We start from the raw sequence: 24,303 nt of genomic DNA on the forward strand, positions 1-24,303 counted from the left end.
TTCAGCCAATCAGAAACCACTCCTTTAACAAAAAAATTGGGCGTGCGGACGTCATCGGAAACTGTCCTATTTTTCGATTGGTTAGTTTCGATCTTAAAGGTTTTCGCCGTTTAGAATGGTGTCTCCGAAACACTTACCCGACTTTCTTCTGTGGCTGCTTTTTGTAAAATATACAAGCTGCTTATATATTGAAAGGCTGGTTATAATTATTGCTCGGTAAAGGGTATAAAAGTGCCTTGTATCTATTGCGAAAAAGCATGCAGTCTGGTTACAAGATGTCGTTTGAAAATATCGTGCGTGTTTTCTTTACCGCTGAATTTTATTCTCTTACTCCTACAACTAGACGTCATCATTCTAGATCTGGGTCCAGAATATTCATTTGTGAAAAAAAAGGAAGGATTAGTTTTTTCTTAAACAGAAACACTGCGATCAACAAAAAAAATAATAAAATAAACGGCCGGGCTAGCGCTTAGCGCTGTTTTTATCAAGAAGACATGGAGTAATCCCCTGATTCTCGCTTGCTATAAAAAAGCATTTTTTCTTGCATCCCCCGAGAAATATTTTAGCATCGAGGGAAACAAAAAATGAGCGAAGTGCTTGATCGTGGGATGGGAAAGCATGCTCAGTCTGGTGTTGCGTGACATTTCGTTTGCATTCTGTATTTCTTTAAACTTTCCTCCGGTTCCAAGGTTGTTGAGGGATCGCACGTTAAGATTGCCTAATGTTAAGGAGGCCTAGAACCCTTTCGCGGACAATAAACAGACATGATTTCGACTTTCACTTCCAAGAAGGCAACGCACGTCAACAGGTAAAAATTTAAATTTGATCACGAGAAAAATGAAAACAAGATTCTTTGGCCTCTGATTGGCTATCGCTGAAGGAACGCCATTCTAAACGGCGAAAAATGTAGGATCGAAACCAACCAATCGAAAAATAGGTCAGTTCCCGATGAGGTCCGCACCCCTAATTCTTTGTTAAAGGAGCGGTGTCTGATTGGCTGAAAGTTCTTAGGTGGCCCTGGTTGAAGTAGACTTGCTACAAGTCGACCTCTCGGCGGGCGGAGCGAGCCCTTTTTCGCCGCGAAGCGGCCGACCGCGAGCGACGAACTCGGGAGAGGTCGACTTGTCTCGCTTGAAGGGTTTGCATTTGCATTTCGCGCCAAAAATGGGGAGTGGCGTGACTCGCATTTGGGGTTTCAGGTTTCATTTGCGAGTCGGAATGTGCTGATTCCTCTCCGAGTAAATCTATTGAACGTGTGTGTGTATCTCCATCATCGAAGGAGGAAATTTGTTTACTTTGTGCCAAAGTTGACGACCTCACGCGGCCGGAAAAAAACAAAAACTTGTTTCAATATCGAGTCAATACTGGGCAACGAGATTTCACAACCAGGGAATCCTTGACATCCGCACACATTTTAAACCTACAGAGACGTTTCAATACACGCATTTCTCTTCCGGTATAAACCCTCACGGGATCAGAAAAGGTCTCATAAATGGCGAAGCCCTTAGACTTCTGAGAACTAACTCCTCAGCTAAATCCTTCTATGAGAACATTTACAACTTCAAAAAACGCCTTCGCGCTAGAGGTTACCCTCACAATGATCTCATAGAAAAATCACCTCTGAGGTTAAATTTACCGAACGGAAGTCACGTTTACAAAAGAACACTGAAGTGCGAAAGGAAATTCTGCCTTTCGTTACCACGTACCACCCTGCTTTGCAGAACCTTAAAAACATTTTAATGAGCAAATGACACTTAATTCAAGATCAACCACTACTGAGAGAAATATACAACGAGCCTCCCATCATTTCCTATAAAAGAACAAAATCGCTGGGAGATATCCTCGTTAGAGCAAAACTGTAAGGTCACGAATCACACTATCACGAGCTTATGAGTCGTGTTTGGCCTGTCAACTTCCACCTCGCGATCGACCCCATGTTGGAATTTGAACCGCAAGTCACGTTTCAATGCCGTTAGGACTTGTGAGTAACAGCTTTATCCCCGAAGGTCCTTGGGAGCTACTCTGATTGGTCCAAGCGCACCGACCCGTTTTTGGGTCGGTAAAATTGGCGCCAATCAAGTATGAAAAGTCCTTCGTCCCGTGCCATATGAAATCCGACGAAAGACTTTTGAGAGTCTACAGTTGAAGTCGTCACATGCACACTATAATATATTTTTATAATAAATTGCAAAAAAAAAGAGTAATATAATTTTTATTTAATCATTTATTCATGAGCGTTTTTTGACTTATAACTTAGTCTTAGGTTTTTTCCAAATTGGTCGTCACCTTTAATATAGCTAGAATGTTTAAATTTCAGTTAGGTGCATAAATTACCGTGTGTTTTGATGCTGTTTTGCATATTACGAACGACTTATAGACTTAATTTGTCTGAGACATTTAGTGTAGTTGTTAAAACGTAGAAATATAGGCGTAAATGTAGAAATGAGACTGACTGCAAGATTTTATTGATGACTAAGGAATTTGCAGTTAACTGTTTGTTATGGCAGATTTATAGGACTGAAGACAGTATATAGGTTTTGTTTTTGTTTTTGTTTTTTTTTTTCTTTTGTTCTTTTTTCAGTTAAGCTTCCCTGCACTATAACTGAAAATTATAATTCATCGGAGATTAAAAGTACACAGTGAAAGGCCATGTTAGTGTCTGCAAAGAACAATAACACACTTATTCTTTTCAATAAATGGATATTTAGTTGTTGGTTTTCAGTGACAGCATGTGTGTTAGCAGCAGTTGAGACAATGAAAACATGCATTTTGTTTAGGCATTTAGTATAACCATTTGCTTCATTTTTTAATATTTTTTTATTTTTGATTTTGCTTGGATTTTATGTGATAGAGCTAGCAGTTGGCAGAGATTGGCATGTCCTTCAAGGACTGGACAAACTTGTGGAGGGTTTCATAGGTATGTTTTCTTGGTTTTATGCTTTTTTTCAGTCCCTATCAAGCCACAGCTTGAGGAGTCACACAATATACAGTGAAAACTGCTGCAGTATTGATTTTTGATGATGCCTGGGGCATCATGAGAACAAGAACGCTCTTTAAAAAGCGTGAAGTCTCGCTTGCTTGGAGATTAGATAAGAAACGAGGATTAATTCGATTAATTCCACACGAAACCGTCGTCGGTCGAGTATCCTTCAGGATATTTACGTTTTATATCTCTTTATATCAATTCGAGAGAAATTACATAATTGCCGGAGACCAAAAACGAGATGAACATGACGGCGCGTCATTTCAATCATCGCCGAAGATAAACCGCATGCTCATCACAAGACTAATTTGCATACAATGACATTTTACTAAATTGCCTTATAGCCTCACCATCGAAGATTTCACTAAAGTATTCACTTGTTCCAAAGTAATCAACGCTTTCAAGCGATAGAATTCGTGGACCGACCTGTTCCGGAAAAGCTCAACATCTTTCCCGCCAATCTTTAGCTAATCTTTCCTAAGCTTTCTTCACAAAATAAAAGCATGGCGCTGTGACACGTCGCGATTCTTATCCCCAGTTTCTACGGTCTCTCCTAGGAGCACCTGGATTCATGACTCCCTTTTGACGCGCACACATGAAAAAAAGGAACGTTCTCAATAGTGTTAATGTTTAAGTTAATATTATTCTACAGCCGTGCCGTCAGCTCTACTTGGAACAAGATTTCCTCGCTAAAAGTTTCTCACTCCCGACGTTATCGACAGGATATTTACTTTTTATATCGTATTCGATGATTTCTGAGTACGCGTGTGTAAATACACGAAAATCAAGGGCCTTGATTCCAGACAAATTACAAAACGTACATCAAAAACGTGAAGAACATGGCAGGTCATTTCAGCCATCGTCGACAATAAACCGCATGCTCATCACAAGACTCAGTTAGCCTCACCATGGAAGTTTTGCTCATTAAGACACTTGTTTTTTTGTTTTTTTCTGACCACTGAAGTAATCAGTTGTTCCAAAGTAATCAACGCTTTCAAGCCACAGAAATCGTGAACCGAGTTCTTCCGGAAAAGCTCGACATTCTTTCGCATTAATATTGCCTAAGCTTTGTGTGCATGGCTTTCGTCACGCGGCCATTCTTATCCCCATGTTCCACAGACTCCGCTAGGAATTCCTGGGACCATGAACACCCTTTTGGCGCACACACACGAAAAAAAAAGCGCTTGCTTTTTCTGAGTCTCGCAGCTAAAGCCAGCGATGCTAATCAGGTCTTCACCCCCAGGGAATTTGCTATCCAACGAAAGCAATGTCTATTTGACCCCTCCTTCTTCCACGGAGGGAGTGATGGATGGGCGTATCAGAATTTGACCAATGCATTACGTTTAGGTCGTGAGCGTATTGTATTAACAATTATCTTTTTCCTTTTATCCAACTCTATTCGAATGCTGTATTCCTTCTCCACATTCATTTGCGTACGGTGACTTGCATGAGAATAAGGTGTCAGTTCCACTGTGATTCACTACATGCATGTATTTGAGATTTCAGTATTAACAGTGCTAACCTTTACTTTCTTACAGCCGATCAGCCTATTGAAAATTACATTTGAATTATAATTACTGTCGATTAGAATGGCAGCTGCAGGACCATCACCCATGGCCAGCTCTGAAGAAAAGACAAATGGATCCAAGCTGAGCAGGCTTCTTATTGATGGCGGAACAACAGTTTTAAGAAATGTTTTTAATTATCATCATCCTCCAGCCAACTTGGCTGCTAAACTCAATGCCAATTATTCCGCTCTCAATAACCTCTTGCGGCGAAGAGTTCTGAATGGTCATCAATGGGACAAACTGTTCCCGCCTGGAGGAGCCATGCCAGACTCCAACACGTTTGACATCACTCTTTTATTCCTTCTTCTGATCAACATTTGTGGATTGTCCCCTCCCCCAACAGGATGGCACGCTAAACCACCCCGTAGTGACAACTCGTACGAGGCGAACCTCGCTCGTGTCAAGTATTTCCGTAACGTTTTGTATGGACATGTGACCAGTACTAGTGTTGATACTCATTCCTTCTCTGTTCTGTGGTTGGAAATCAGTGCTGTTCTTGTAGCTCTTGGGTTGCATCAATCAGAAATTGACAGACTGAAGGCAGAGCGAGGCGGAGAGGAAGATTATCTTGACGCGTTACGCGACTGGACTGACTGTGAAATTGAAATTAAAACACAGTTAAAGGGCGTGTATCAAGCTCAGAAAGAAATGAAACAGACTCTTCTGGAGACTCATGAAACATTCCAGGAAAGCAAAGCCAAACTGGAGGATATACATGAAGTTGTTACGGAAATACGTCAAGCCCAACTCAACACAGACCAGGAGGAAGACATCCTTAAGCAACTTGCCAAGGTGGACACGGAAAACATTATTAAATACCACTCAGAAAGATATTTAGAGGGGACCCGGGTGTCGATTTTTGTCAAAGTCACGAATTGGTTAAATGACAATAACTCTTTTCATCGAGTGATGGTCATTGTAGGAAATGCAGGCATGGGAAAGTCTGTTATTGCAGCTGAAGTTTCCAAACGTATGCAACAAGACAGAAGGCTGTTAGGAAGCCATTTTTGTCAACATAACAAGATGCGTCACAGGAATCCCAAGGTGATGCTCCAGTCCTTAGCCTGTCATTTGTCGTATTCTCTTCCAGAATACAAAGAAGCCCTTGTGGAGCAGCTTTCGAGAAATCTTGGATTAGATATCAATGATATGGAAACGGAAGATTTGTTTGAGTTGCTGTTCGAAGAGCCACTGAACAGATTAAGTGACCCCGGTTTTACCTCTCTTGTTGTAATTGATGCCTTAGATGAAAGTGAATATCAAGGAAGGAATGAGCTATTAGAAGTAATTGCTAAGTACTTTAACAAGCTCCCGATATGGATCCGATTCCTTGTGACAACACGGCCAGAAATAAACATTTGGGACAGTCTGAAAGGTCTTCGACCCCTACTTCTGGAGCCAAACGATGAAGAAAACATAAAGGACATTCGTCATCTCTTTGAAAGAAATTTAAGGCCTATGTTTCAAGTCAATAATCATGAGTCGATCTTGACCGAGCTTGTTCAAAAATCGGAAGGAATAATTTCATGGGCCCAACTTCTGGTAGATTTCATAAAGGAGAAATTTTCAGTTCTCAAACGGGAACACCTTGATGGCACCATACCGCTGGGTATTTCGTCGGTATACCAGTCTTATTTCAAACGTGTAGAAACTGAACTGTGCAAACAACTCATCATGTCTGAAGACATGTTTTTAAGCCTTCTGAGTGTCATTGTAGCCTCAAGAGAACCACTGCCACTCGGCTTTGTTTCTAATTTTTTGTTCCCTGGCAAAGTGTCCTCAGCTGTTCAACGAAAGGTAAGCAAGGCCATTGCTTGCATATCGTCGCTTCTGCCTGTTCAAGAAGGGTGTATTCACTTCTTTCATAAGTCAGTCAAAGGCTGGTTGGTTGATCAGTCGTACTATGGTAAGCACAGTTTCAGCCTCTCGGAAAACGAAGGCCACCTCATTCTTGCTCGTCTTTGCGGTAATAAATTTGATGAGGTGAAAAGAAAAGGTGTTGATAGGTCACAACACTTCGATGAGGTCACAAAGTATGCTCTGCGACATGGCGTTCAACACATGCTTCAATTGGATGAAGACATCAGACCAAGCGGCCTTGAAGAGATTGTAAATAAGTATATCCTAGACGTGGAGCTTGTTTACGCAAAGCTGCGCGTAGATAGTGCAATACCCGCTGAAGATATCGCTTGCATAACTAAGTTTTCTGTGCAAAGGCAGGCCGCCTCTAAGACTTTGTTGTTTCTCTTAAGGAAGCATATTGGTACATTGAAACAACTGCCTCATGTTATATTTCAAACGTTGTTGAATGAAGGAGGACCGGAGCTGTGTTATGAAGCATCAAACCTCTTGAAGAGTAAGTATTCTCACATATCACACATGGAATACTTAGACAAGAACAATCTGGAAGGAACCGTTCAAACTAAATTTCATTACTCTTCAGAAGTGGCTTGTTTTGACGTTTCACCTTCGTCAGACTACATGGTTTGTGAATGTCGGGATGGAACGATTCAGCTGTGGTCTCTTCAGACTGGAAAGCTCGTTTGGAAACGTCCTGTCATCAAAATGAAGCTTTACTCCCGTTTCTTTCAGGCCTTCAGGACTGCTGCCCCAGCCTCTTTCTCGCCACATTTCCTTTCATTGCCGCTTTCTGAAGTATCCACATTTGCATTGTCTTGTTTTCGCTCTGTTGTGTTTCATCCTACTAGGAGGCTTGTTTTGCCAGGAGTTCTGAGTGAAACCTATAGTTTTGACGGAGACCTAAACAGACTTTTTCCGGAAAGCAACTGCATCTTCTCTGTTTGTTCAGTATCTGGTGATACGATTCTCACGGACTGTCCCGATAATGCGAAATGCTTTATCCTTTGGAGTCTTTCGAATGGTACAGAGTTAACTCGTACCACCAGAGATCACAACGTCTTGCCTTTTGCTCGGTCTCAGGATGGCAGGGTTGCAGCGATTTCTCATTCAGATGGTTCAGTTTGTTTGGTTGACTTGATGAGTAATTTCCGACTAGTCGCGGAAACGGTCTTGCAGAGCATATGTGGGATGATAAAGTTCTCCCCTGACCACCGATTCCTTTACTGTTAGCATTGTCCATTGCGTTACGGTTATCAACACCCTGACTTTTTTAAGTTAACTGTCAGTACATCGAATGGTGGAAATGTTTTTCTTGACGTAGCTTCTGAGAATGTTTCATATGTTCCGTGGGAATGGGAATCACCCAGTAGGTCTGGTTTCATGCTTGGAGATCCACTCTGTTGTAGAAGTCAAACCTCGCCTCCTTCCTTGGGGACATTCGTGTTTGTGCTGAACGAACAATCTATTTTAAGAAGTAACCCAAGAAGTGGTTCTATAGAAATGTTGTTTCCCTATGAACAAGCAAAATGCAGCGATGGTGATAAGGTGCTTAATTCCCCTAAACTTTCCCTAACTGGGGATACCGTGTATAGTAAGGACTACGTTGGTGGATCTGTTTTGGTCACTGCCTGGGATGTTTCAAGTGGAGCCCGTAAAGCTGCTTTACTCATTGAACCTTACAAGGAAGGGATTGCAAAGCCTATGAGGCAATTTACCGACACCAGTTTGGCAGCAGTGCAGACCATGACCGGGACGAGAGTGGGAAGATCAAAACTCTATGAGCAGGACGAGAGCGGGGAGCCCAGAGCTGCGAAAGTCATTGAACAAGACAATGATTGCAGCGGCTTAGACTATGACTGGCACAAAAGCAGAAGCCCAAAGCTGACTCGGACAATATTCCGGGCAGGAATGGGGAGAAAAAAGCACCGTGAGCATTACCAAAGAGAGGAGCTCAGGGCAGAGAAAGTTAGTGAACAAGACAATGAAATTAACAGCTCAGACGGTCAACAGCACAAGAAAGGGGGCTTAAGGCCGAGAAAGCCATTGATACCACATCAGGCAGGAGTTGCGCAGGACGAGAGCGGGGAGCCTAGAGCGGCAAAAGTCACTAAACAGCACAATAATTGCAGCGGCTTAGACTATGACTTGCACAAAAGCAGAAGCCCAAAGCTGCGAAAGTCATTTCGCAAGACAATGTTGGCCGCGACTCAGACAATATTCCGGACAAGAATGGGGAGAAAAAAGCACTATGACCATTACCAAAGAGAGGAGCTCAGAGCAGACAAAGTTAGTGAACAAGACAATGACATTAGCAGCTCAGACGGTCAACAGCACAAGAAACGGGGCTTAAGGCCGAGAAAGCCATTGATACCACCTCAGACCGAAGTTGGGCAGGATAAGAGCGGGGAGCCTAGAGCTGCGAAAGTCACTGAACAAGACAATGATTGCAGCGGCTCCGACTATAACTGGCACAAAAGCAGAAGCCCAAAGCTGACAATATTCCGGACAGGAATGGAGAGAAAAAAGCACCTTAAACATTACCAAAGAGAGGAGCTCAGAGCAGACAAAGTTAGTGAACAAGACAATGGTGTTAGCACCTCAGACGATCAACAGCACAAGAAAGGGGGCTTAAGGCCGAGAAAGCCATTGAAACCACCTCAGACAGAAGTAGAGCAGGACGAGAGCGGGGAGTCTAGAGCTGCGAAAGTCACTGAACAAGACAATGATTGCAGTGGCTCAGACTATGACTGGCACAAAAGCAGAAGCCCAAAGCTGCGAAAGTCATTTCGCAAGACAATGTTGGCCGCGACTCAGACAATATTCCGGACAAGAATGGGGAGAAAAAAGCACTATGAGTATGACCAAAGTGAGGAGCTCAGAGCAGAGAAAGTCAATGAACAAGACAATGACATTAGCAGCTCAGACGGTGACCAGCACAAGAGAGGGGGCTTAAGGCCGATAACGGAATTGATACCACCCCAGGCCAGAGTTGAGATTTTCCGGCCCTTAAATGACGACGGAGAGTACTTGCATTTGCCGGTTAAAAAAGGTGTTTTACTTGTACTATGTTTAAAAGAACGATGTACTCTAGAGCTGTGGAATTTTCAGTTGTCAAAGTGCATTGAACGTTGGAGTTGCCTCGGGCAATTCGAAAGAGTAATTCCCGTTTCAGAGGAACTTGTGTGTTTAATTTCGCCGTCATCACGCGAGGTGAAAATATTTGATGCTTCAAGTGGTTACGAACAGTCGGCAATGTGTTTGCCTGGAAAGTTTATTGCATGCAACAGTAAATATCAGTTTTTGGCCACCTTGGATAGCCACCCTCAGGCAATTGTCTTGTTACAAGGCAAAACAGTTATCTGGAAAAAATACTGGCCTCGTTCTGGATACCGTAATTTCATCTGTGAAACATTTTCGTTTTCTCCTGACAACCAGTTTTTCGTAATTTCTGGGGCGGAGCAAGGGCATGGTGTTTATTTACTGGATGCTTATTCAGGGAGTACACTTCAGATGTTATGGAAAGGGGAAGCTGACCGAAGTGTTTTTGTCAGTAACGACGAATGTGCCATTCAAACCTCAGAGCCACCAAGTGTTACATGTCTCCGACTATTCAACGTAAGATCTGGGCAGCAGTTAAGTGTGTTGAATATTGAGAGTCAGTTGACCGATTTGACAATTTCTCCTTGGAATGGTCTTATTGCCATTTGTGAAAAGAACACTAACCATAATTTCAGAGTTATCCTGTTAAGGTTATCTGGCGATGACGAAGAAAAAAGGATAATCAAAGGTTAGCTGTCGATTTGAATGACGTTTTTGAACTTGTTATCGTTACGTTGTTTTAATTAGTTTAACTTTGGAACCTTTAACGTCGTACGCCAAGAACATTACACAAAAAAGGATTTGTTTCTTTATTTTTCATCGCAAAGGCTGCTATCGCATCCGTTGTATGCACAATTACGCCAAAGATGGCAACGTTCACACAGTGCATATAAGACCGTGACCTTGAGCAACTAAGAACTAATGACAAGTTACGGAGCACTTAGAGAGTAGCAAGAGTTACGTCATGCATCAATTCTGAACCAAGTTTTTCGAGTTAAGTTGTTTGCTGTTGTCTCCAGATTATAAAATAAATTTTGGTCTCAAAGGAGTTTCAAGTTGTTTAGGCATTCTTGGCAGAACTTATGGGCGAGGCTATAGGAACTGATTTCCGAATTGAGTGCCTTCTTGACTTTCTTGTCGATTACCGACAACGCAGTGAGAGTATGATCGTGTTTCAACAGACTGAGGTGCCGTTTTTCAGCAAGTGCAATGCAAATAACTTAGTTTTTTTTATAAACTTTTGGTTACAATTTCCACTCAATTATAAAAACAGACAAAAACATAAACCTTGTTGGATCAAGGGGAAACGTATGAAAAGTATTTTCACACATAGCAGAGACACACACAGAAAAGTTTTTAAAAGAAGAGAGGTAAGGTCTGGGCCTCTATAACCATGCAGAGAGAAGCACAGAACAACACTGACATTTTTTTCCAGCCCGGACTGTGTGGCTTTTGAATTAAACGGATCGAAAGCTATGTACTGTTTTTGTTTTGTTCCCTAGGCAAGTTCCGAGTTCGACAAGCTCAAGTCAAGTGACCATTTTCGCACCTCTTGGAATCTCAGTGCAAAGGGTATGGCCAAAGAAACTTTGAATACTATGCACTTTCACTTATAAAAATAATTTTCTCGCAGTTTAGATCATGGTGTTCCTCGACAATCCGTTTTAGGACCCTTCCTTTATTTTTGTACTCATCACCCATTGCCTAGATTATCCAGTACCATGGTGTCAAATACCTTCTGAATACTGATTACTCCCAGCTGTATATTTAGGGCGGATTGGAATCCAGAGCTCAATGTGGCTCAATGAAAAGTTAAGCGGAGCGTCAAGGACATTAACGCGTGGATGGTTCACAATGGCCTAAAACTAAATCAGATTTCCTTGTTTTCAGCACCAAGTTCCATGCATATGCTAGGCCACCAGGACTATGTGGACGTTTTTGAGGAGCAAATACAGCCGGCTTCATCTGCAAAGAACCTGGGTGTCATCTTTGACGCATGCCTCTTTCTCTAACTGAACATATTAGTTATGCAAATCTTCCCAGTTCATTTAAGAAGTACATTAAGACGGAATCCATCAGGAATTTGAGTCATTTTAATTTTCAGTGGACAAAAACCTTGTACCAGAATAATTTAAACAATATCGCAATTTTTTTTAAAGAGCTATAAATGTAATTAGTTATCTGTAATAACACCAAAGAAAATTTCTCATGAAAGCCCGAGAAAATAAATGTCAAGTTTCACAAAATTACATCTTACACATGAAATTTTCAGAATTTTACCTGAGTTTTCACAATTCTTGTGAAATTTGACATTTAGTTTCTCGGGCTCACACGAGAAATAGTCTTTGGTGTTATTACAGATAACTAATTATATCTACAGCACTTAAGAAAGTAGAAGTAACGAAAATGTTCATTAAAAAATAAATTATGAACAAAAGTGCCGTGTAGCTGGAAAAGAACTCTAGCTTAAACACGGCACTTTTCTTCATAATTTATTTTTTAATTAACATTTTCGTTGAGCTATAATCAGCAATTATTGAATCGAGGAAGGTTTTGCGGCCTCGGCAGATAACACCCTCCGAGATCTCCATAATTCTTCAGATGATACGAAAGCCGATTTCAATAATTGTTTTATTATTCATTCAAAATAATTCATAGTTTAAAAACAAGCTAAAACATGCTTACCTCCGTCGATGTTAAGTTCATCTTCGATAGTGCATGTTTATGGGCAAGTTTAGGAGATAAAGGGTTGTTCGCTTCAAATATTCTCAGAATAGCAGATAGTTTTTTGTCTTCTTGCTGTTCTTGCTATGTTTTTCGCCAAGATTTCGCCTATTTTTTCCTCGTGAAAGAGTGAAATGTTCCGCTATTTTGTATTTTTAAAACTACCCCAACAACTCAACCTCGTCCTCAGGTCTTCAATAATCTGGCAATTTTGCTGTACGATTGACGTCATCAGTTCAGATATCGCAAAATTCTTCCACATTTGGTCGACAAAGGCTGGTTATGAAATTATGCGTGTGATTTTAGCCAATCAGGAGCCTGTTTCTGCAAAGTCCCGGTAACTTTTCGGACCCGGAAAACTGTTTTGTATTTGTTGTGTTTTCATTCAAGACCAAAGTTACAATAATTTTGAAAATAATACAATGAAACTATCGGCTAACGAAATGGTTTGTGGGCTAGGAACTGTGCCACTATTCAACAGGTTTTGAGTTTAAAAATTTGCCTTCGGGCCCGAAAGGTTTCCGGGTCTTTCGAGAACGGAGAAATATTTTGAATGAATAATAAAAGATACTCCCGCTCATTTAGAGCACCTTTAATACCAAGACATTCGGTGATGCTGCTTTCCCTTTAGCCGGCCCGAATTTAAAATAGTTTTGAAAATTTTGTAATTTAGTAGTCTTATAACTATTGGCATTTAACTAGTTTTTTAAAGCGCTAAGGACAAGTTGTGGTTTGGCGGTATATGAGTAGTTTATTATTCCCGCTCATTTAGAGTTGCTAGATTACCCGTTTGTAGTGCAATCGAACCAGTTTTTGAAAGAAAGAATTGAAGCGTTAAGAAAACGTTTAAAGTGATGCGGACGCCAGTGGTATTCGTCAACCGACCGTAAGCGACACTCTTTGTAGACATTTTAACTAACTGTGTGTGTAAATAGCAATTGCTTTGAGACATGTCGGGAATCTTAGGGCGCGTTCGATTGACTGTATTTCAGAATAACTAGCATTTACTCATCTAGGAAGCGCTTGTTTAGGCATATACTGAACAGTTAGAATTAGACTTCCTGCTGATATTCAGATGTATATAGAATTATAGTGACTCCAAGCGCTGATGGAAGAGTTTGATTTCTGATCCCTTTAATTACCACCCTGGGTGCCAGATGGTTTTTTTTGTCAGCTGAAAATGTCAAACGCCAAGCTTAGATGTAAACAACACAAAAAACGTCTGCTTTAGAAGTGTTAAATATAATTTTTGTGGCTAGATTTTGGTTAGATTTAAGAAGAAATCATTTTAAGCTCATTTTTAGCCGTCTTTTTGAATCTGTGGAATTGGAATAATTTCGTTTTGTTTATAATATTTTATATGGGTAATCAAATGGTGACGAGTTAAATTAGGGAATAATTTCACGAGTATACCATTATATTATGGGTGAAAAATAGTGCATCAGTCAATTCCAGCTGCGCCCAGCCCCCCCCCCGGGGGGGGGGGGCATTTTGCATTTGCCCAGGGGTGGGGTGTTAGCAAATTTTGCGCTGCTGGGCGCAGCTGGAATTGACCGATACATTACGTTCAAAATCGTAGATTTTTGACATGTTTATCCTTGTTTTATTTATCGATCGAGAACTCCACCCTTGAAAAATTTTGGAGCTTAAGTTTGGCTTAAGTTCAGAATTTTTCGACAAATTCTTGGATTTTTGACATGTTTATCCTGGATCATGTCGATCGAGAACTTCACTCTCTCAAATGTTTAGACCTTAAATTTGGCTTATAAAGTTCAGAATTTTTCAGACTTTTTCGGCAAAATACTTGTTAGAATCCTTCTTGATGTTCTCTTGTGTGTTCAGGTTTTCTAAAGCGTCTTTTTGTGCCCTGACAACTTCATTAACGGCATTTTAAAACTTCGTCGCCATCTTGAGACTGAGACGTACGGAAGGGTTGCCATGGCAATTTTGTAATTTCATATGTGAAATTACAAATTAGTGTAGGTAATAGCATGATTTGTAGTGATATTTGGCATAAATAACACGAGTGATATTTCGAAATTGTTATACGAAATTTCACGAGCCGTTAGGCGAGTGAAATTTGAGACAATTTTGAAATATCACGAGTGGTATTTACGCCAAATATCACATACAAATCATGCTATTATTTGTTTATACTACTACCCACAAAAGGTTTGTAATTTTCACATGTAGGTATTTCAAATTAAGCTGAAATACCACTGCTCTAAGCCAATCAAATTGCAGTAATTTTTCATGTAGTAGTATAAACGCTGAAATTTCGCGCCAAAATTAAGGAGTAATTCGTCACCTATGATATTAACGCTGAAATTTTGCGCCAAAATTAAGGAGTAATTCGTCACCCATGATATTTTTTATTTTCTCTCTCAATATTATCACTCTCGCTTCTGGGTTGTTTTATATTATCATTTGAATAAAGACAATGTTGTTGGTTAGTTGCTAGTATGACGAGGCTGTAATTTCCAGGTTTTTATATCTGACTTTGCCAAGTACTAAAAAAACAGATGTGTTCCACGGATTAGACGAAGATGCCGGAAAACTACCCACCTACCCCTCTCCTCCAACCCAACGTTAGCACTAACTTCTTATTAATAGCGAATCTGGGGTTAGGGGAGGAGTAGGTGAACAGTTAGCTAGGATCTTATACTGATTTTTCCTCTAGCTTTCAACTTTGGCACTTAAAAAACTAAAACTTTGACTCGGAATGGACGTAGTGGTCGATCAAGGCAAAATCAGTCGAGCATAGTGGAGCCTGGATTTAGCGAACCTTCATGTAACGGGGCTCTTGGTATAACGAACGATGTTTTTTGCCCCAGTCGCAACATTTATGGGACTTAACGAGGCCACGTTCTAGCAAACTTATTTTGCAACTTCCTTAGCCCTTCGTTTTCGAGATTACACTGCAGTAGAGAAGTTGGAATAGTGCCGGCACGATGTCCTCCTTTCTTAGCTGTTAGCTTTTTCTTTTGTTCAGCTCTAAGAGGGTCTAAGACTGATTCCCTTCTTGACAAAGTCAGCCTCTAGATGGTACGGTCATTCCAATATTGTTACACTCAAATATCGGGCTTCTTCGAAACGGTGATAGAGGTACTGGGTGTCTGGTTAGTGCTAGGGGCAGGTTGAAAGAATAAGGTATCCGTTCGCCATAGAGGACATTGAATCCGGGTCATTCCTGTCTGATTAGGGGGTTATTTTTAGGTTTTCTTTTCGGCAGAATAAGCTGCTAAAATCACTGCAAGAATTCCCACCATGACACGAATACCTGCACCTTACGTTTCCACCAGTAGCCTCGACTGACGTAAGGTCACTTTATATCCAGGATTGCACTCGGTGTTAAAAGCAATGGTACTTTATCATTTTACTCCTTAAGTTGGTATAGATAAACTTAATATTATTAAAAAGTATCTTCCCTCATACTAATTTGGAATAGGTAAAAGCGTCTTCCCGCGTACTAATTAAGTGTTTTCATGGCGTAACACTCTTACAATAGAAGCAAGCGTCCACGTTACCGGAGAGCGTAAAATGACATGACTTTCTCTTGTTTGCAAGAAAAATTAGAGACTTACAGACCACTGACGCATCAAGATTGTCCAGTTTTTAACGTAATTCTAACTAAAATAACTTCATATCTACAACAACTTTAATATCTTTATCCGCAGTTCAAAATATGTGCCATTTTATGTATTTCCATTTATTTCCATCCATATAAAAACTTCTTCCCAAAGTGTCTCGATAACGCTCTGCATTCGATTAAATTTCACCAACATCGACACGGCTGTGGAGGAAAAAGCTCCCGTGAACGATTTTGGAAGAAAAGTTCCAGTGTCGAGAAACACGACTGCAAGTAAAATAGGTAATGGCGTCATTTCGTTGCTATGACAACTCCGATGTTATTGCAACTCTGATCATGACAACTTTTTATCTTTATCTAATACAGCTGTAGGGGTAATTTTTCCATGTCTTTGTTAATGGCGACGTACGTAGTTTATGCTCAAACTTGGGAGGTATTGACCCTCAAAAACCCCATCCAGCCACTGGCCTTAAGTTAAACGTCATTGTCGCCTGTCGCGGTTCTAGGATTAAGCTTCCAGGCTCTTCCTTTCTGGTTATTTTAATCAATCAATCAATCAATCAATCAGTGAGCCAATAAATCAATTCATTTATGTCAATACGTGGGATGGGGTGCCCTGATCATCCGAGCCAGAGGCTCATGTGTGAAACGTATGACAATAAAAAACACGAAGTTAATAATAATACAATACAATTCAGGAAAAAACTAATTTAAAACGATCATACATGTAAATGTATAAAAACAAAAACTAATAATAAATCCGTGAGTGCTCAAAGCGACACCTTCCTGCATCCCACTAAATTAATTTCAAAAACTAAAAAGCGAAAGAATAAGTTAAAAACCCATAAGAAAAAAATCTAAATTAACTAGTTCTTTACTAGTTTCCCTAGTGACGCTTTTGATAAAAGTGCCTTCTCAGAAGGCCATGAAGTAACTAATTAGCAAATAAAAATGTCTTTTACACATAGTCAACTTTAAAAACAAAGAAAACTAACAATTTTGTGCCATGTGAACTTTAAATGTTTGTTCCTTGAATGTACACTGTGAACCAGAGTACAGCACAGGCAACCCATTGGCGTAAACGAGCTTGGATTACGCAATAATTGACGCAATTTTACATCTGGGGCTGTTTTTTCACTAAGGCTTTAAACTAAACTTTTGTTTCTCTTTGAAGGAAGTGAAAGGTACATTATTGATTTCACGCGTTTCACAAGCAGGGGGTTGGGAGAACGATCATCTTAAGATCAAGAAAATAACAGTCTGTCAAAGAATGTTTCCTCTGGTCAAGAAACGTCGATTCAAATTCGAAACGGTACACTGTTGATCGCTTGAAAAATAATAAGTAGCACAAACATTTACTAGAAATTCGACATTCATCTACCGAACTCTAAGTTAACGCTAGGAAAAAAACATTTAGATTTTCAGGTACCACATCAATAAAAGAAGCTACATCGCTTTCCATTTTTAAGAACATTCTTAGACTTCATTTTAGCCTTTAGTTTTTCTCATCAAAATCCCAAGGTAACTTACGGTAGCTTACTTATTCGTGTTTATCTTCAACAAATTGTGATTGTATGAAGATCTGTAATTTCCTTTTTGCTCACTTTTTAAAGTCCTTGTACGTAATTGTTAAGTAATTTATATTTAAATTTTTATCACGTAGGCATAATTTACGCAGGGCCCCTTTTGATAACAGCCAGTGGCTGACAGGGCTACCCTGCCTATGACTTGACTTGAATTGACTGAAATAATTTGCAAATTCGATTATTATGGGCACTCGTCGCGCGTGTCTCACTATACGGTTACGTCCGTTAGACTGCCTGTGTCTACTACCACTGGTCATACTACCAGTCGTACGAAACTAATTTTCTCTATCAGCAAAGCAAATACAGTATGAGACTTCTCCATGCAGGTTACGTCTCCCTACTCTTTGGAACACTGTATTTAAACGTTTTACGTTTTCCATAAAATCCCTTTCATCCGAGTTCATTTTTTATCTACTTCTAATCCGTTTAACTGCAAATACCTAACTAAAATTGTTATAAAATATTTGAATATCAAATGTTTACATAGGGTAGGTGACCATCAAACAAAGTAGTTATTGTATTGTGCTGCAAGGTAATCGATTGATCCAGGGGATCCGTAGGAACAGCTGGAGTCTACTTTTCATTTCTGAAGCTGATCCTGCTCCTAAAAAGTAAGCAAACGAGAGAACGGATGTCATTACCCAGCGGGCAAGAAACTATTTTACTGCCTTACAATGTATCAATAATCTTGAAACTAAAAGGTCATATAAAGGAAAGGTTAATCTCAAGAATCTTAAATTTTTAAAAAAATCTATCCAGCGGTTTAAAAACTATTCGCTAATTTGTTAAACAAGACCAAAATGTTTACAAAAGCGCTAACAAGAGCGCTTCGATACATGCTTATAAAACCCTTCTTTCTAGCAATCAGCTGGAGTAATCTCCATGATCTTTCACACACGTTTTAAAAACATTGAAACTATTATGAGGTGAAATTGCGTGTAAAAAGCGCTTCATTTTCTACAGATAACGGCCAAACAACAATATTGTCCATTTTTTACTGTGTTTCTAACCACAAAAACTTCATCCCCAAATATCTCGATAACGCTCTTACAGATTTCGCTTAAACTTCACGAACATCGAGGCCGCTATTGGAGAAAAAAGCTCCCGTGAACGATTTTGGAAGAACAGTTCCCAGTGCCGAGGTATACTACTGCAAGTAAAATTGGTAATAGCGTCATTTCGTTGCTATGACAACTCCGATGCCGTTGCAACCCTGATCATAACAAATTTTCATCTTTATCTAATACAACTATGGTGGCAATTTTTTCAAAACTTTGTTTATGGCGACGTAGTTTATGCTCAAACTTGGGAGGTATTGGCCCTGAAAAACTGTATCGAGCCACCTTAAGGACAGTTTTCGTTCCCTCGGGGCCTTTCCAATCAGTGCCTTTCATAACTTATGGTCAGTTATGGTTCCCTCGAGAGTCTCTAGAATTTGCATATTTTCATTACTAATTTTATGCACGGCGTAGTTGTCATTTGTTATTGGAGAGCTTTAGCATCGACGACGGCAACGACAGCAAAAACGTCAGTTTTAATATGAATTCCAGTTTTTTCAATCTTTGTCGCGTTTATTCCAATTTGCTGAAAATGGCAAGTGTAGGCGAATTTCCCTGGAGTTGATTTCTTGAGGATCGCACTCAAGGTTAGAGAGAGAAAAAGAGATTCGTCTTCACTTGTTTACGTCCTCCATAAAACTTGCAATTAGGCATTTTCACATCGTGGTCGTGCAAGGACAGTGAGAGCGATTCCTGTAACGGAGCGAAGCTGCGCCACGCCGATCTCTAAAGTAAAGAGGCACATATCGTTCGGATGGGTGTTCATTCAATACCAGATAACTTTTTCTTTCTCGTATCGTCACAAATAGCTATCCGGTGTAGTGTGAACATAGCCCTAGGGAGAGGTAATACCCCAGGGGTGGGTCCCAGATTTTATTTACGTCATAAAACGAAAAAGGCCGCGTGCTTTTGCAACACCACTTTTCAAAATTCTCCTTTTACGTTCTTTGTAGCAGTCCCTAACATGCCACAAAAAAATCAGTTGTTTTTATTATTATGGTTTTATTTTTTTACGAATACCACTATCATTAGTTTAGGACTAACCTCTTACTCTTCCTTTCGTCCTTAATTTGGCTTCGCAGCTTCACCTGGATAACTTTGAACTTGTGTCTGGAATGCTTTAGGCCAATAGCGATGAAACCTTTCCAAGGGTGACTCGCCAAACAGTACACTTGATTGTACGGGTCAATGTCAATCACACTTAACAGATTTCCTGACTTGATGTTGTACAGTAGAAGACGAAAACCATTTAACACGTCAAAAGTATGCAACACGCATTCCTCGTTGCTTAAAAATTTACAATCATAGACTCGTTCTACTACACATAGTTTTCGAAGCGTGTCTCCTGACGCTGCATCAAGGACGTAGACGCCTTGTGGACCATCGAAAAAACAAGGAAAGTTGACGCCTTGTTGATGACCTGCAACTTCTCCGGAAATAACGAGAAACTCTTCCGCAGGTGAAAACATCGCTGGAAGGTTGAATACTGGATGTGTATTTTCTCGAGACCACTTTTTTTCCCAAAAGACAGAATAACCTGAGCTCAAGAGATCGTCATCTATGGTTATAAGCTGACGTTTACTGCTACATGCAAGAACTGAGCCCCAAAAACCGTAACGATTCCTTTTCGCTTTGATTTCTTCTTTTTCTCCATTTGTGATATCCAGAATAACACAAACACCATCGCATCTGTGTCCTGTACATACCACGTGCTTATCTGAAACTGGAATCAGTTTTGTCACGTCCATTCCCTTTATGTCATCCCAGCGTCGTAAGCACTCCGAAAAATTACCATTCCACAACTCCACACTGCCATTTCTTGTTATTAACAGGATGCCAACGTCAACAGGTACGACACAACATCTTGTCGAAATGTTACTAAGAATCTTTGTCTCTGCTTTGTTTACCCCATTTGAAACGTCCCAAGCTGAAATCCGCGTGCCATCACTTTCGCAGTCCATAATATAAAGTGTCTCGCCATCAGGAGAAAATACCAGATTGTCAACAATTTTACCAGCATCACGGTTTTCACCGCTTCTAGAAAGTTCATCTACGGACAACATGTCAACAAAATGGCTTCGGGGATTACTTCTTAGACCGAAATCTTCATTCAGCATAAACACAAATGAATAGTTAATGACGCGCACGCCATCAGACGCACTTCCAACCACACACTCTAGGGAGTCCCCCAATGCAAAACCACTTTCGCTACAAGACTCATGTTCCCAAGGACTATAAGAAACAGTGTCCCGAGAAGCATCAAGGGAAAAGTTGCCATCGTTTCCTACATTGACTTTTACATGGAAAAGGTGATGTAAAACGGTACTTGGGGGAAAATGCCAACAGAAAAGTGATCGACAGTCGGGTGTAAACTTAATGATACCACAAACGTACGAGAAGAATGTTTCGGCTAGCATTTGAAAACCATTTATTGCATCTAGTAAACAAACTAAGCCCGTTGAATGGGAAATTGCAAGCAGCCTTCCATCTTGAGACCTGGCAAAAGACAAAATATCTTCGTTCGTGACGACACGACTCACCTCCGTTCCATTCTCTAGACTCCATAAGATGAGGCATTTCGCATCTTGAGGACAGTCAGTGATAATTGTATTGCCAGAAATAGAACAAGCAGTGAAAATACACTTGCTTTCAGGAAAAAGAGGATTAAGGTCCCCATCAAAATTGTATGCATAGCAAAGTACTCCTGGTAAGATGACATCCTTAGTAGGATGAAAAACAACAGAACGAAAACAAGACAAGGATACTGCACTGTAGTCAGACAAATTTGAGCAAGAAAAATATGGCGACTGCAAAGATGGCCACCATCTTAAAGCCATGGAAGAGGAGCCGTAATTTTTCACAAATACTGCAGGACACTTCCATATTAAGTTGCCAGTATGGAGTGACCACAGATGAATCATGCCGTCAAGACATTCACAAACCATGAGTCCTAAGCGATGTGAAACATCAAAACAAGCCACTTGAGATGAACAAGAAAATGTGGATAAACAAGCTCCGTGTAGATCGTTCTTGTTTAAGTATTCCATGTAAGATATGTCAGAATACTTAGTCTCCAAAAGTTTCGAGGCCTCAGAAGAGAGCTCTGGCCCGCCTTCATTTAATAGTGTTTGAAAAATGCACTTTGGAAGGTTTTTAAGTGAGCTGCTATGCTTTCTTAACAGAAATAATAGCGTTTCAAGCGATTTCAATTTCTTTAATTCATTTTGCTCCATGACACAAACGATATCTTCAGAGGGTATTGCACTGTTTACGCGCAACTTTGCATACACAAGCTCAACGTCTAGGACATACATATTCACCAGATTCTCAAGACTGCATGATTTTGTCCTCTCATCATCGGCCATTTCTAACATATGTTTAACACCATGCTGAAGCGCATACCTAGCTGTGTCACCGAAGGGCTCTGAGTCACTAACACCTTTTCTTTTTACTTCATCGAACTCTCCCATGCAAAATTCAGCAAGGATGCGATGGCCTTCGTCCTTGTTCACACTGAAACTGTGATTTCCGTAGGATGACTTGTCAACCAACCAGTCCTTCACCGACTTGTGAAAAAAGTGCACGCACCCATCTTGAACAGGTAAAAGTGACGATATACAAGAAACTGCCTTGTTCGTCTTTCGCTGAGCAGATGAGAGTAATATGCCAGGGAATAAAAGTTTGGAGACAAATTCGATAGGCAGGGGTTCTTTTGCGGCTGCTATGACACTTAGGAAACTAAAAAACTGATCTTTGGTTATCTTCAGTTCTTTACTTAGAACAGTCTCCAGACGCTTGAAATAGGACTGATAAACAGATGAAATACCTGACGGTATAGCGCTCTCGAGGTATTCCAATGTGAGAGTTTGCACGCTCTCCTTCACGAAATCTATCAAAAAGCGAGCGCATAGTATGACACCTTCTGACATTCCAACTAGCTTTTCCAAGATCACTTCCAGATTTTTGGGTGGCAACAGATGGCTTAGCTGATGCTCCATCAAAATGCGAATATCCAGTAAGTTTTCCTTGTCGTTGGATTCTAGCACAAGAGGTGATAAACAGCTTAGTCTTTCCCAAATGTTCATTTCTGGCCGCGTTGTTACGAGGAACCGAATCCAAAGTGGAAGTTTGTTAAAGTAGTTGCTTATCACTTCTAGTAACTCATTTCGCCCTTGGTATTCACTTTCATCTAAGGCGTCGATTACAATGAGAGAAGTGACACCAGGGTCACGTACTTTGCGCAGCGGTTCTTCGAAAAGCAATTCGAACAGATCTCCCACTTCCATGTCATTCATTTCCAAGCCAAGATTTCTAGAAAGTTGTTCCACAAGAGCTTTCCTGTATTCTGGCAGATAACATGACATGTGGGAAGCCAATGACTGCAGCATCACCTTGGGATTCCTGTGGCGTGTCTTGTCGTGTTGACAAAAATGGCTCCCTGACAACCTTTTACTTTCCTGTATTCGTTTGCACATCTCTCCAGCAATCACTGATTTTCCCATTCCTGCATTTCCACTGATTACTAGCACACGGTTGGGTGAGCTTCTGTCATCCAGCCAATTAGTTACTCTGGTAAAAACCGACGCACGGGTTCCTTCTAAATATCTTTCTGAGTAATACTCTATGCTACTTTGCGTGTCTACTTTGGCAAGCTTCTTCAAGATTTCGTCCGAGCGGTTTGAGTTGAGTTGGGACTGACGAATTTCTGTAACAACTTGATGTACACCTTCCAGCTTGGTCTTGCTTTCCTGGCAAGTTTCATGGGTCTCCAGAAGAGTCTGTTTTATATCTTTCTGAGCTTGACACACGTCCTTTAACTGTGTTTTGATGTCCTCTTCACTGTCAGCCCAATCACGTAACGCTTTAAGATAATCTTCCTCTCCACCTCGCTCTGCTTTGAGTCTGTCAATTTCTGATTGCTGTAACCCGAGAGCCACAAGAACAGGGCTGATTTCCTGCCACAGAACAGAAAAGGAATGAGTATCAACACCAGTACTGGTCACATGACCATACAACACGTTACGGAAATGCTTGACACGAGCAAGATTCGCCTCGTCAGAGTTGTCACTAGCGGGTGGTTTAGTGTGCCATCCTGTCGGGGGAGGGGACAATCCACAAATTTTGGTCAGAAGAAGAAATAAAAGAGTGATGTCAAACGTATTGGAGTCTGGCATGGTTCCCCCAGGCGGGAACAGTTTATTCCACTGAGGAACATGTAGAACTCTTCGCCGCAAGAGGTTGTCGAGAGTGGAATAATTGGCATTGAGATCAGCGGCTAAATTAGCTGGAGGATGATGACGATTGAAAACATTTTTTAGAACTGTTGTTCCACCATCGATAAGAAGCCTGCTTAGCTTGGCTCCATTTGTCTTCTCTTCAGAGCTGGCCAGGGGTGATGGTGCTGCAGCTGCCATTCTAATCCATCTTTTTAATTAAAGGGAAAGAAAAATACATAATTTATTTCCTGATTGATTAAATGATTAACTGATTGGTTGGTTGTTTGAAACATGATTTTATTTTTATTTACACAAATAAAATGATACCTTTAAAGCACTCACGATGATAGTTTGCTAAAAAAAGATCATATTGATTTTGTCACCTATGACATACCTACTTCTGTCAGTTCTCTGACACGTTTTTCAAGAGTTGTATAAATAACTATAAAGTTTTAACTAAATGAGTTCGTAAAATGTGTTACTTCTAAGAATTTCTTCAGGCTTTAATTATTTTTAGACCTTTTTATTGCACCGATCAGTTTAAAGAATATTTCTGAAATATAAAACTATTTGTCTGGGACAATTCAAATAAGGGCCCTGCCTCTATTTTCTGTGTCCTA

At 40.4% G+C, this 24,303-nt stretch overlaps 1 protein-coding gene and 1 pseudogene across 1 annotated transcript; one reads left to right on the top strand and one right to left on the bottom strand.

Moving 5' to 3' along the window:
* Nucleotides 1–2,850: 2,850 nt before the first annotated feature.
* On the top strand, nt 2,851–11,107 carry LOC140932475 (uncharacterized; annotated as a pseudogene).
* An 8,388-nt stretch (nt 11,108–19,495) lies between these two features.
* Nucleotides 19,496–24,015, bottom strand: LOC140932476 (uncharacterized). Its single transcript, XM_073382083.1, has one exon. It carries the CDS (start codon nt 23,879–23,881, stop codon nt 19,496–19,498), a length of 4,386 nt encoding a protein of 1,461 aa, XP_073238184.1. The 5' UTR covers nt 23,882–24,015.
* Between the last annotated feature and the right edge of the window lie 288 nt (nt 24,016–24,303).

Source organism: Porites lutea, chromosome 3 (genome assembly GCF_958299795.1).
Source record: "Porites lutea chromosome 3, jaPorLute2.1, whole genome shotgun sequence".
NCBI classification, from domain to species: Eukaryota; Metazoa; Cnidaria; class Anthozoa; order Scleractinia; family Poritidae; genus Porites; species Porites lutea.

What these genes read in the sequence shown, in the direction of transcription:
- LOC140932476 (XM_073382083.1), bottom strand. Translation starts at nt 23,881, where the DNA reads ATGGCAGCTGCAGCACCATCACCCCTGGCCAGCTCTGAAGAGAAGACA.